General features: G+C 36.6%; 1 protein-coding gene across 1 annotated transcript in view; it reads right to left on the bottom strand.

The window, feature by feature from the left end:
* Nucleotides 1-14,811, bottom strand: part of ush2a (Usher syndrome 2A (autosomal recessive, mild)) — a 378,004-nt gene that overhangs the window by 231,561 nt on the left and 131,632 nt on the right. The window contains exons 23-28 of the mRNA XM_041252711.1: nt 7,084-7,214; nt 2,914-3,040; nt 2,298-2,399; nt 1,445-1,633; nt 913-1,043; nt 500-773 (exon numbers count right to left, since the gene is read on the bottom strand). Coding sequence (XP_041108645.1) covers nt 500-773; nt 913-1,043; nt 1,445-1,633; nt 2,298-2,399; nt 2,914-3,040; nt 7,084-7,214 — 954 coding nt within the window. The remainder of the gene's footprint in view (nt 1-499; nt 774-912; nt 1,044-1,444; nt 1,634-2,297; nt 2,400-2,913; nt 3,041-7,083; nt 7,215-14,811) is intronic.

Below are 14,811 nucleotides of genomic sequence, written 5' to 3' on the forward strand. Positions count from 1 at the left end.
GTTTACCTAAATGTCTAGTACTTCTGATGATTTTAGGATGAAAAGCCAATAGATTATAGGGAGAAAAATAAAAAGTACGCATGAATGAACTCCTATCAGATAAAAACCAGATTGAAACTGTGTAAAACAAAGTTTGATGTATACAAATATGAGTATGACAAATGCCTTTATTTTAATTCCCATTATGCCAGCTCAAGCCTATTGTTTTTATATGTTATGGCTGTGCACTCCCACTACTGAAATGAACAAAAACTATGAACTATGACCTACAATACATAAGGGAGAGAAATACAAATCTCCTCAACTGAGTCAAGAACAGATGGAGGGCGAGAGGTTATCAAAGAGTTGTCTGTAATCCACCCACATGGACAGGAAGGACAGCCTTAAATTACTCCATGGCCGTAGATGACTTGTTAATGCAATGATATAATTAAACTGAAAATTCATAGAAAATAGCTCAAACTCGATACAGAACACGTTACATTTTAGCCCCGCTTACCTTGCTGTAGGCCGAGCCCTCTGAAGGAGCTCTGCATCTCAGCAGGGATTCCTCCAAGATAAATTGGAGAGTTTATATTCAGCTCCTCTGCCACAGTCCCTGATACTTGCTCTGTAAGTTTATTCATACTGGCTGTGGCGACTGAACCCTGTTTCCTCAGGGTAACCCTGTTCCATCTCCCCTCACAGTAAGACAAACCAAGCCATAGGTCAACTCGGGTAAAATCTTGACTTGTTTTGAACATAAAGCTCAGAGTTCCACTCCTCAGTTCCGCCTTAGAAAAAAAATAGGAATATTTTAAACATGCACATTACTACACTGGAGTAGGGTTTGTCTAAACCAAAAATAATACAACTAATAATCAAAACCTAAACTTGATGCGTATAATTTTTTTTTTTGTTTGTTTTACTTACAGCAAGGTAGACATGCTCTTCCTTGTTAAATGCAAAAAGGAGTAATCCATTTAGTTGATCTGTTCTGAATTCAAATGAAATTTCAAATTCCGTACCACCAGAAAAAACAAATGAATGAAGTTCAAGAAATCCTGGAAAGATGCAAAATGGAAACAGTGCATAATACAAATATAATTATATTTAAAACCACAGCTTTCATTGATCACAGTACAGCATACACTGTACACTGTATACTGCACAGGGTGAAAATAAAGCATCTAGGCCACTTTAACATGACAAAAAAAGAGATACAGAATGTATTGATCATGGATATACAACTTGCAGAGGCAACATAAAGTAAAATGCAACGTGTAGCACATGTGGCTTGAAGGTGCACCACTAGTATGGTCAGTATGATATAGAAATAGGCTCTTACTCCGTCCACAAGAGCAAAACAATGTACTGGTCTTAGAGGCAAAAGAAAATACTTATAGCTCATCATATGTTCTCCATCTTTTCTATACCTGTAAATACAGATAACATATCATATTACCTTGTCCAAGAAAATGTGCTCCTTCCATAAAATTTTTGGGACATCCCTCCCAGCTGTGATAAATACCAGCTTTCTCTTCAGCTTGCTCCCAATCCAGCAGCTCCCACACTTCACTGGGGGTATCACTTTTCTTTACATACACATCGCTGATGCAACCCAAAAAGCCTCTTTCAACTAATTTTGCATCCCCTGTAGCACAGATAATCAGTATCAAGATTCAATTACAATCTTACACATAGCCTACAATGAAATCTGAATGAACCAGTCATGAATGGAAAAAAACAAACATTTGTTGTCATTTACTCAAGGAGCCTCTGTCATTTGCAGTAATGAAAAAAAAAAAAGCCTTTGTGGGCCACGCAAACTCTTAATTGTATACAAGGAATGTTGTATTTAAAAAAAAAAAAAAAAAAAAAGGTACCGATAATCTTTTGAAAAATAATTAAAAGGAAGGTAAAATAGTTTAGAAGATGAAAAAAAACAAGCACCCCATAATTAAATTGTTTTTTTCTATAAAATACATAATTGGTAACATTTGTTCTTTTAATTGAATTGGGCATTATAAATAAACCATAAACAATAGAATGTTGTACACAATGAATGGACTGCTGCTTGCATAGGCAGCATTTAAATTTGCTAGGCAAATGGGTTTGGTGGATATTTACATGTTGAGACCCCCCCCCCCCATCAAAAAAAAAAAAAAAGCCCCTTGATGAATTAGGCTCATTTTATCATGAAGTAACTATAAATAATACATTTATTATAATAAATAAATAAACACTGTTTTGTAATGGTGTTTGTAAACCATTATTTGGATGGCACTAAATAATTGAACGCTTTTAAAACAGTATACCTATGTCATCTCTTAAAAGGAGAAAACCTTTTGGAAGGCCACCAAGAAAAACACCTGTATTTTCTCCAATAATGGTGCTACCGCTTGTTGCCGACACAGTACCTATTATGGAAACAAAAGAATATAAAATGGCAATAGGTTAGATAAACTTTAATACATGTAGTCATTATTTTTTGTTGTTTGTTTCTTAGTTCTAGTTGGGTGTTCTAAATTTAAAACCACCAAAAATTCAGCACAGTTATCACTTACTTGAGAAAACCAGTACTAAATTGCTAGGTGTTCAGGTCATGATTGAGGTGTGTTTGCAAAGCAATGATGAGAAACTCTTGTGGTGCCTGCCAGCACCATGCCTGGCTGTGACCACTAGCATTGTACTGTATGTACAATTGACAGATTTGCTGCTCCTACATACTGTAAATAAATCTCTCTTAATTGAATGCAAGTTTAACAAAAAAGAAGCATGATCTTTTCATTATTCTAATCACACAATGCAGGGCAAAGATTAATCTTGATAATTCCTTTGCTTGGAATTTTAAAAAATGACAGAAAAGAAAGAGTCACAAGCAAGCCTATAGAATTATGTGTTCAGAATGTTAAGGTGCTACTTAACCATTACCTCTGTATTGATTATCCACAATGATTGTTCCCACGGCCTGGTTTCTCTTAGCAATCACATGGTGCCACTGATTGTCATTATACAGTTTTCCTCCATCGTTAAGGGGGCTGACTGCCACAGCAGATGCCTTTTTTAAATGAATGAGGTTATTTTAATAATTGTGTAAATACAGTACATTATTTATTCATTCAACCTAAAATGCAACTTAGTAAAAACAGTCAAACAAAATCTGCTAATGTACCGGTAATGGCTACTGTACTATGTTTTATTTATTTATTTATTTATTTATTTATTTATTTATGTATTTATTTATACATATGAGGTATATATATATATATATTATAATATATATATCTATATATATATATATATATACTGTGTGTGTGTGTGTGTGTGTGTGTGTGTGTGTGTGTGTGTGTGTGTGTGTCAGGATTAAATGTTTACTTTGTGTCTTCTACATTTTGTATTATTAACCATGCTTACCAACTATTTCAGCATAAAATAAAAAACAACAATTCAACCACTCCTAAATGACTACTTGGGGTGTGAATTTTTGCCCCCTCCTTTTTGCTGGAACAGTTAGTAAGCATGGTGAATAATGATCTAAATAGAAGCAACAATATAGAGTAATAGTGAAGACACATAATAATACAGTCAACCTTGGTTAAATCGACTGGTGGATAACTCGACACCTTTGCTTAATTTGACAGACTTGGTCCCGGATTTTCTCTATATAAAATATATGCATCCTGCCTCTTTTAATTTTTTAATTCGACACTACGCTTTATTAGTAACTCGACACTTATTACTGGTACCAAAGGGATAAAAACTATTGAAAAGACTAGTGGATAAGTCACACTGTTGTTTCACGTGACTGACTGACTGGAAATGGATCGTTCACAAAATGAATTCTTGTTCTCAGGTTATTCGGGATGACAAGCTTAAAGCATGTGTTTTGGCATGCAAAACAATCAACAATGCTTGATTTCTGTGTGAAACTGTAAGTTGTTTATTATTGTTTTTGTTCACCGACTTAATTCTATATAATGTACATTGGTTAACTTTTGCTATTTAAGCCGTCAAATTAGGCAGTACAAGCCAATACCTAAAAGTATAGTCAACAGTTTGTGCAGTTTGTGGTTGGATTGTTTTCGTAAAAATAATGCTGTATTTCAATCGAATTATACGAATTGTACCGAGTAACTGATTCATTCACTGCAGTTCTTTCAACCGTTTACATAAGGGCATTTAACTAAAAATAAACTTGTAAATACTGTAAAACTATAAATGTGTGCGTTCTCTTACTTACATGCATGTTAATGGCATGGCTCATGTGCACCCATGGTTAACTCGACTCCTTGGATAAGTCAACACTAAATGGCATCCCCGTGGGATGTCAAGTTAACCAAGGTTGACTGTGTATTAAACAAATAAGAGCATTTAAAATTCTAGATTATGGAAATTTTCAATACAATCTGACCAATCCAGTAAACAGTTCAGCATATAGCAATGGTTTGTAAAATGAGCATTTTTTTTTTTTTATCTATATAGATCTTTCTAAAGAATTGTGATAAAACAAAGTATATGTATCATGTAAAACCTAGAATACCTACAGTACATAAATGTTAAAGGAACATTTTACAAGATTTGTTTACACTTGTATGCACTTGAGTGTCTCTAATGGGAGAGCACATGCATTATGACAAAACAATTGATTCTTTAAGATGAAATACAACAGGAAAAAAAAAAAAATCCATTATTTGACACCCATGGTCATAACAAGATATAGATCTATATCAACTTTGCAAAACCCTTCTAATGGTGATGTAATAAATCTGTACACACTAGTGTCCATGAGACCACCAACTCATTCGTTCCAATAGTGTACTGTCAAGTTTCACTATTTTAATATTTTACAAACACACATTACATTAGACTAGTTCAATAATTAAAACTAAAAGTGGTGTCATGCCCAATTAATGTCCCCTGGTAGCATGCCCATTAGTTTTCCCATTAGCGAATTCAACAATACTAATGGGATTACTACCACAGGATTCTAATTGGGCGTGACACAGGAAACTGGTCTGCTTTCCTGCACACCCTTTCTAATGATGAATTTAATGAGCATTTTATTAAATGCTGTCTCATGAAAGTATTTCATTATTATTAAAATTGTCACAAATGATGCTGCATTGCAAACACTCTCCGTATTGCTGCTTACACTATGTCCATGGCAGCTGACTGCGATAGCATGATAAGTAGTACAAGCACACCAGTCAGCTTAGTATTTTACAGATGATAGCCTTACATACCAGAGACCACTTTGGACAAGTGCTCTTTATCCTGCCATCTGATAAGCCTTTGAATATTTATATTCCAAACCTTTTACACCAAAATAGACATGACTTGATAAAAAAAAAAAAAAAAAAAAAAAAAAAAAAAACTACTATATGTATTCTGTGTCAATGTCTTTTATTCCATTAAAGGTAACTAGAATACTCAAGTTCTGGGAGAAATATTAAAAAAAGGTCTCTGGCCCTCATTTTATACACTGTGTAGCTCAGCTTTTAGAATAATTAAAATGGCCTAAAATTATTAAACAGATGGTACTGTGGTTAAAAGCTTTTTTGGGTAGTGGCAAAGGTGATGTAATATTTAAAAAGGGCCATGATGCTGGGATTTTTGTTAAATTATCTAGTCTTATCAGTGAAAACTTTTGGAAGAGTGTATGTACCTGATATATATATATATATATATATATTATATATATATCATATATATATATATATAGTATATAGTCACTTTAAACAGTGGGTAATTTGCTCTTTATGTATTAATATTGCACGTGTTCAAGGGTTTTTTAGATTACACTGGACCAGGGACAAAAAAATTTTGGGGACATGAGACTATTTTTACCAGACCTAAAACATAGGATATAAAACACTAAAAAGGTAATTGTCTGCCGAGTCAACGCCCAGGGGGGGCGTAAAGTTGTCATTAAGGCAAAAGTGTAGGGGGCTGGGGAGGAATTACAGGCATTATTGCAGAAGGAACATTCAAAGTAGCACTACAGCGTTAAAATGTTAAATACAAAAAATGGTGCCTGAGTTAAAAGTTCTTGCAGTGTTTAAAATAAATCTAAAATATTGTGTAGTGTACGTGTAGTCAAACTTGATGTCTGCGCTATTTGAACTGAAGATAACACTAACCCTAACCCTAACCCTAACACTGAATCATTCAATGCACAGAGCAATTACTTCTAGGCAGTTTTTTTCTATTCACGTGAACCGTGATATTTCCCCTCAAGTATTATTGCGCATGGTTATTAAAAAGTGGAAATTAATAGTGAAAATTTCAGCTAAAAGTTGGGGTGGGGCAATCATTCAAACCGGGGCATTAACTCAGGAGAATCCAGTATTTGTAATCTAGATAAATGTAATCCAGCAGAGACATTTTCTGAAAAAAATGATTACAAGTTTTGAAAAACCAACCCCTGAAAGTGGGACTCATTTTGAAACGTAAGTATTGCATTTGCATTGTATGTATTTGCAGATTCTGAATTAGATGCTAATGATATATCAATATGTAAACATACATTTTACAAGTGAAATGTTTACTGAAGTAACACAACGAATCTGATATCACTCTTACTAGTTTACTATGGTCATTTTGCTTATAATATGCATTTGCTATGTTACAATGGACCTTGCTTGACTGTGCTTAACCAAGCTTGTCAGTATATGCTTTTACCATGTTATGTTGTATTGCAGTAAACCCTTATACAGTATAAGTTACATTATTGTTAGACGTGAATATATGAACTGTACTAATAAGAATACAATTATCCTACTAAGGAAAACCTTTAATATCGTAATCTTCAACCACCTTGCCATAGGTTAATCAGTTTGATATTTGAATTTAGTTTTTATATTTACTATAACAAATTAACTTAAAAAAATAAGAAAAACATTCCACTACTGAAACAAACTTAATTAGAGAGAGTCATTTTATTGGACACTTATTAAAAGTAAAAATGTACACTCTAAGTAGGTATATCCCATTTTGGGTAGGCAGAGAAAAACCCTGAGTGGAAGCCCTTGAGTTGCATGACCATATTTGTGGGTCAAGTGCCAGATATGTATTATTTTTAAATGGTGAAATCTACCATACCTGTGGGTCAAAAAGAAAGTAGGGGCGCCCATTGTGTATCTGCAAGGCTATATACTCCTCCTGAGACCCAGCTGATACAGCAAATAGAATCAACCCTTCATGCTCCCTGGTTCTGAACCTCAGTTTAATACCTGTGGTGTGGAGACAACAATCATATAGAGTATACAGTTAATTAGACACATCATGAATATAAAATAGATTATGGACGCAGTAATTTTAATTGAAATGGCATTTATATACACTGCTGTGCATGTTGCATTTTTCAACTGTGATGCATGAACATCAAAAATGTATTCAAAGCCTCCACTAGTGTTTTCTACTATTAAAACAACCATGACTTGCATAAAGAATGAAAAAAACATTGAGTGAAATAGCTCGCATCACTCGATTTTCAAGGTGTGGTATCCAAAGCATAATCAACCAGTACAGAGAAACATCATCTGTAATTGACAAACCCTGGACTGGAAAACCCAAAAAGCTGTCTAACAAGGATGAGCAATACTTGAAGATAATATCCTTAAGGAATAGAAAGAAGACCATCATTGAATTGACAGCAGAACTGACAGAAGGCACAGGTGTCATTGTCCATCCATCAACAGTTCAAAGCACCTTTGATGGAACGATACATAGTCCAATTTCTGTGTTCTTGTGTACATTCTAGCCTTTTAGTCTTGTTCCACTTTTTTAACAGAGGTATTCTTACTGCAACACATCCTTTAAATCCTTATTTCAAGAGTGACCTTCGTACTGTTGATTTGATAGGCAACGACACCTGTGCCTTCTGCCAGTTCTGTTGTCAAATCAACATTCGTTTTCTTTCAAGTGATGCGAGCTATATCACTTAATGTTTTTCCTTCGTAATGCAAGTCAAGGTTGCTATAACAGTAGAAAACACAAGTGGAGGCTTTAAGTAAATTGTTGATGCTCATAATGCATCAGAGTAGAAAAATGCAACATGTCTAACACTTTTGCACAGCAGTGTGTATATATATATATATATATATATATATATATATATATATATATATATATATATATATATATATATATATATGGATAGTAACTATATTTACACTGTGGCCCATGTAAAAAAAAAAAATGCAATACAACTTTATCTGTAATCAAGATTAGCTCGAGCAAAAACCATTTGTCTCACAAACGTAACATGTTGTCCAGTTTCAACACTCAGCCGACAATTATGCATAAAAAACTTGTATTAGTCAATAAGAAGAAAAACTAATTTGACTTGTCTCTGGTAAAATCTTATCTAACGGAGATCGGAGAGCACATAAATCAGCCCGCTGTTGTGGAAACCTATTCTTATTCCATGAGTTGCTTTCAAAGGGCAGGGCCTTCCCTAGAGGCTCTGGTCATACTGTAAGGCTGGGCACTGTTGCCTAATAAACAGCTACATTTCTTTGAGCTACGTGCCTTGGCTTATCTTTAAAGACCCAGTAGGTGGAGTCTTTTAAAAGATTGCTGCAATACATTCAGAATTCAACATTTGTTATTGTCATTTATGTATTACGAAAATAGATGAAAGTGAGTATTAACCTCCAAATGAATTGTGTGTGTGTGTGTGTGTATGTATCTATATATATATATATATATATATATATATATATATATATATATATATATATATATATATATATATATATATACTGTGCCTATAGAAAGTCTACACCCCCTTTCAAAATGTTCACCTTTTGCTGCCTTATAGCATGGAATTAAAATTAATTAGCACCGTCCGTCTTATTTACTTTTCTTTATATTGTGTAGTCGGTGGGGATCGGGTTAAAAGCCCTTCCCTAATACCCTCGTGGGAATGTGGCTGGAGCCTTAAGTTAATTATTATATGAAATTAGGTAATTAAGGGGGGCTCCCGAGTGGCGCATCCAGTAAAAGTGCTCCACGTGGAGTGCAGGATGTGCCCTATAGTCTGGGGATCACAGGTTCAAGTCCAGGCTATGTCACAGCCAACTGTGACCAGGAGTTCCTAGGGGGTGGCGCACAATTGGCTGAGCGCTGCCCAGGTAGGGAGGGCTTAGGTCAGCAGGGGAATCCACGGCTCACCACACATCAGCAACCCTTGTGGCCAATAGGGCACCTGTGGTTCTGCAGTGGAGCTACCAGATCTGTGTTGTCCTCCAGTGCTATAGGTCTGGTGGCCTCACTGTGGAACTGCAGTGTGAAAAATGACAGATTGGAAGGAGCACGTTTCGGAGGACATGTGCTCCAGCCTCCATTCTCCTGAGTCAGCGGCAGGGTGGGGTTGCAAGCAGTATCCCAAGGATACAGATAATAATTGGACACACTAAATTGGAAAGAAAACCAGGGAGAGACGTAAGCCTGTGGAAGAGGTAGTAAAAGGAATATAACAATTGCTAGCTTGCTGGTTTATACACCAGCACAATACTTGTTTTATTGCTGTTTATTATTTGTTTGTTTGGCCAACACATCTTTTGTTTTGTGCCTTTTGTTGGTTCAAATCTTTTCTTTGTGTATTAATAAATATACTGAGCACCACGGCTCGGTTTTCACCCACCAGTCCTTGTTGTGGAGTGTGTTTTTGGTCTGACGTCATCCCTGCAAAGCCATCCAGCTCACACAGGTACAGATCAGGGGATGGGTATAAAAAATATCAAAGGCCTTAAATATCCCTTGGAGCACGGTCAAGCCGATTATTAAAAAGTGGAAGGTGTATGGCACCACCAAGATCCTGCCTAGATCAGGCAGTCCCTCCAAAGTCGATGACCGAACAAGAAGCAGACTGATCATAGATGCTACCAAGAGGCCAATGGCAACTTTGCAAGAGCTACAGGCTTTTATGACCAAGACTGGTCAAAGTGTGCATGTGACAACAATACCCCAAGTACTCCACAAATCTGGCCTGTATGGTAGGGTGGCAAGAAGGAAGCCATTACTCAAGAAAGCCCTCCTTGAATCCTGTTTGAAGTATGCAAAAAAAAATTCTGTAGCCACGTGGCAAAAAGTTTTGTGGTCTTACAAAAATGGAAAATGCAAAACTACAATGGAACTTTTTGGCCTAAATGCAAAGTGCAAACCCAACACAGCGCATCACCCAGAGAACACCATCCCTACTGTGAAGCATGGTGGTGGCAGCTTCATGTTATGGGGATGTTTCTCATTGGCATGGACTGGGGAACGTGTCAGGATAGAAGGGAAAATGAATGGAGCAAAATACAGAGAAGTCCTTGAGGAAAACCTGCTGCCCTCTGCAAGAAAGCTGAAACCGGGATGGAAGTTCACCTTTCAGCATGACAACGACCCAAAGCACACAGCCAAAGCTACAAAGGAGTGGCTAAGGAACAAAAAGGTAAATGTCCTTGAGTGGCCCAGTCAGAGCCCCGACCTAAATCCAATCGAAAATTTGTGGCATGACTTGAAGATTGCTGTCCAACAACACTCCCCAAGGAAATTGACAGAGCTTGAACAGTTTTGTAAAGAAGAATTTACAAAAAAGAAGGTCAGTTATTGCCAAATCTAAGTGTGCAAAGTTGCTAGAGACCTATACCAACAATCACAGCTGTAATTGCTGCCAAAGGTGCTTCCACCAAGGATTAACTCATTAATTATGATCTTTCAGTTTTGTATTTTTAATATATAATTTTTTTTCTCAATAAAAACTTTTTTCCCCTTAACAGTGTGGCGTGTGGTGTGTACAGAAGTGGAATAAAAATCCTCATTTAAATGCATGAAACTGAGGCACTGACACAACAAAATGTGAAAAGAGTTCAAGGGGGTGTAGACTTTCTATAGGCACTACAGTCAAATCTGTATTAAGAGACCACTCAAGGGTCTGTCTAATAATGGCCTCTCAGTGACAACCCACATCAGTAACACGTCACCCTGTTACAAGGGCCTATAACTTATGAATTCTATTTGTCTCTGACATGCTTTCCTGTAATTATGTATGTCTTAGATACACTGTAAAAGCCAGAAGATGTAATATGAACAAAAGGAAGTATGTCATTTAACAACATTCGCTTAGATAATGCATTTACAAAACAAATTATTTTGTACAAGTAATGAATGCTTGCCTGTCTCAGGTCACACAAAATGTTTTAAATCCTTTGCAAATTTCAATGCCTGTGTCTGCCTTTCAGGTATGTGTTGATTCAAAGCATCCTGAAACCAACGCCAGCTTAAGCATAAAATCTTTTTCGATTACCTCGCACATTGTTTTCATACTCTTATAAGTATGGCTTGAATTTGTTGGTGTTCAGTTTCCTTTTATCGGTTTGCCTTTAAATCTTAAGCCGCTGCATCCTAATTATGAGAACATTCTGTTAAATTGGCGGTAAAGAACAACACAACATGAAACGGACATATTGGAAGCTACCTAATTCCCAGGCATGTGAGAGAACAAAATGCAAGTTAAAGTAGCATCTGGGGAAAGTGACTAATGTCATTGCTTGCGTTCGAATAATTGTGTTCGAATAATGAAGAACTTTCCATTTCAAAATGCTGTATCTGCGTCTTTCTAGTGCCGAATTTTTCAGCAGTTTTTCTGGCACTTAGTGTCTTTACAAGTTTAATAACTTTAATTGTGTCATCAAGGGAGGGCCTTTTGTTTCTCCACGTTTTCTCTCTTCCTTTACAAGAAGTGTTGTTGTTGTATTGATTACGAATAAAAGACTGGTAAAATGGTTACCGTATTCCTTTGAATTTAAGACGTACCATTTTAATACAGTTAAATAAAAGCACAAATATAATTGTGAGGAATTTAAAGTGGTCACTTAGACCAGGTGGTCACTAAATAAAGCAGGTTTATAGAACCGGTAAATTGCTTATAGTTTAGGGATTGTGAAAAAGTTAGTACTCCAATGGGAGTTAGGCTTTTATTTTATTATTTTGTTTTGTTTAAATAATAAAATTGCACAAAGGTGCTAAACCTGCAGTTTGTGTCCGGGTCAACTGTTTTAAGGGTGCGAACCAGCCTTAGCCGGGGGCTAAAAATTTGTTGTCATAGGTCACTGAACATATTTTTAAAGAACATACAATGGTTCCTATACGTGTTCAATACAAACTATGGGCCTATCTGCCCTCTTTCAGGAGTTATGAGCTGTCCAGTTTTAGTGATCATGTTTTAATTAGCCAAATGTCCATTATCTTGGTCTAGGAAGGGCACAGGTCAAGGGAAATGAGTTGGTCTTACAGAGAACCAATGGATATACATGTTCAATAGCAACTATGACCCTATCTTGTCCCTGTAAGGACTTATAAACTGTTTAATTTTGGGGGGTGTTAAATCGCTTTGTTTTGGCCCTTGTGCCCTTTTATTTTTGTGTATTTATAATAAAATAATTATTTTATGCTTCTCATTAGGGAGGAGGGAGCTGAGGAAGCAGGTTGGTGGTTTTTTGGTGTGTGATTTTTGAATTTTGATAAATCCAGTGAAGGCATTGCCCAGCCTAATAATTATTTTATTATAAATACACAAAAATAAAAGGGCACAAGGGCCAAAACAAAGCGATTTAAACACAAAAAGAAAGACAAAAAGCAAAAACAACATTTTCCAGGCTGGGCAATGCCTTCACTGGATTTATCAAAATTCAAAAATCACACACCAAAAAACCACCAACCTGCTCCCTCCTCCCTAATGAGAAGCAGAGGCCTCCTTTTATGTCAGGTGGCTGGGCGCTGATTGATCGTTAATTAAACTAATCATCTAATCAACCCCAGCCACCTGAACACAATGAACCCAGGCAGGTTGGGGAATTTAACCCCATCCCTGCCAATTTCTAAAGGGCAGAGCTGTGCTCTGCCACTGGGGGTCATGACTCGTTCAGCACCAAAAGTAATAGCAACTCAAGTCAGATAGAGTGCAATAGTTGTGCCAAGTTTCGATTTGATCAGTTCAAAGCTCTAGGAGGAGATAGGTTCCAAAAACATGGAATAATAAGAAGAAACAGAAGAAGAAACCGAAAGAAAACAAATTCTACGTTTTACAACACAGACAATTATTAATAGATTACAAAAACAACACCAAAACACTCACGGTTAAATCACAGTTCTCCTTTTCAGGTCCTATCATAACTGTAACAAAAAGGAACAGATTGCTTCTCCACATCCCCTGATATACCTTCAGTCACACCCCGTTCGGTAACCAGTGCAATCACGTATTCTCCAATCCATGACTGACACATCGCCTACCACATTAAGGTGATGAATTTCGGGGTGGCTGACTTCCGACTGACCGTGGTGTAATTTATATTTGGAAACAAGTTTGTTTTGTGTGCTTTTTGGAGTTGGAGTTGGAGGGCATCGAATATCCCCAGAGCACAGTAAAGTCCATTATTAAGAAATGGAGAGAATATGGCACAACTGTGAATCTGTCTAGAACAGGCCGTCCTCAAAAACTGAGTATTTAGAAGGGCACTAGTCAGGGAGAACACCAAGAGGCCTACGGCAACTCTAAAGGAGTTACAGTCTTCCAAGGCTGAGCTGGGAGAAACTGTGCATGTGGCAACAATAGCCTGGGTGCTTCACAAAACTGGCCTTTGTGGGAGAGTGGCAAAAAGAAAGCCATTGTTGAAAAAAACTCACATCAAATTTTGACTAGTTTGCCAGAAGGCATGTGGGAGACTATGAGACCAAGTGGAAAATGATTCTATGGTCTGATGAGACCAAAATAGAGCTTTTTGGCGTCAATGCTAAGAGCTATGTTTGGCGCAAGCCTAACACCGCACATCATCCTGAGAACACCATCCCTACCGTGAAGCATGGTGGTGGTAGCATCATGCTATGGGGATGCTTCTCTGCATCAGGATCTGGAAAGCTCGTGAAGATAGAGGGCAAAATGGATGCAGCAAAGCCCGGCCCTCAATCCAATTGAGAATATATGGAAAGAGTTGAAAATTGCTGTTCACCAAAGGTTCCCATCCAACTTGACGGAGCTTGAGAAATTTTGCAAAGAAGAATGGGCAAAAAGCTAGTAGAGACTTATCCAAATAGACTAATGGCTGAAGGTGCCTCTACCAAATATTGACTGAAGGGGGTGAATACTTATGCAATCAATTATTTTCTGTTTTGTATTTGTAATTAATTTAGAACAATCTGTAGATTTGATTTTTCACTTTGACATTATGGACTTTTTTGTGTTGATCTGTGGCAAAAACTCCTAATTAAATCCATTTTAATTCCATGTTGTAACACGATAAAATGTGGAAAAGTCCAAGGGGGGTGAATACTTTTGAGAGCCACTGTAACTAACAAGCAACTAGGGATATCAAATAAATGGTACAGTATACACCCCATGTCAGATAAAGAAACACCACATTAGTGATCAATGCTGTGAAAGTAGGTCACCATCACTTACACCCACAGCATGTGAAATCTTTTTAAAAAGTTCTCAAGGTTCAGCCCATTCGGACAAGCTGTCAATCAAGCGCCTGTACTTTGAAAAGGCAGGTTCATATGATCTGTATTAAAATAATGTGGAATAATGTATTGTAAAAGACATTATAATGTTTCACCAATGTAATAACTTACAATGTAGTAACATTTTTCATGTCTGTTGTAGCATTTTTGGTTTCTTTTTCGATTTAATACCTCTAATCATGTTCAGTGGTTTCTCTTGTACTCTTTTATATGATGGACCCAAGAAAGAACATGCAAGAAGCCACTCTGACCATGATTAGAGGTAGCCCCAGAACATGTATAAAACACATCATGCTGTAGTAAGGATGTGCTATTCAGAAA

The sequence above is a fragment of the Polyodon spathula genome, chromosome 6 (assembly GCF_017654505.1).
Source record: "Polyodon spathula isolate WHYD16114869_AA chromosome 6, ASM1765450v1, whole genome shotgun sequence".
Classification (NCBI taxonomy): domain Eukaryota; kingdom Metazoa; phylum Chordata; class Actinopteri; order Acipenseriformes; family Polyodontidae; genus Polyodon; species Polyodon spathula.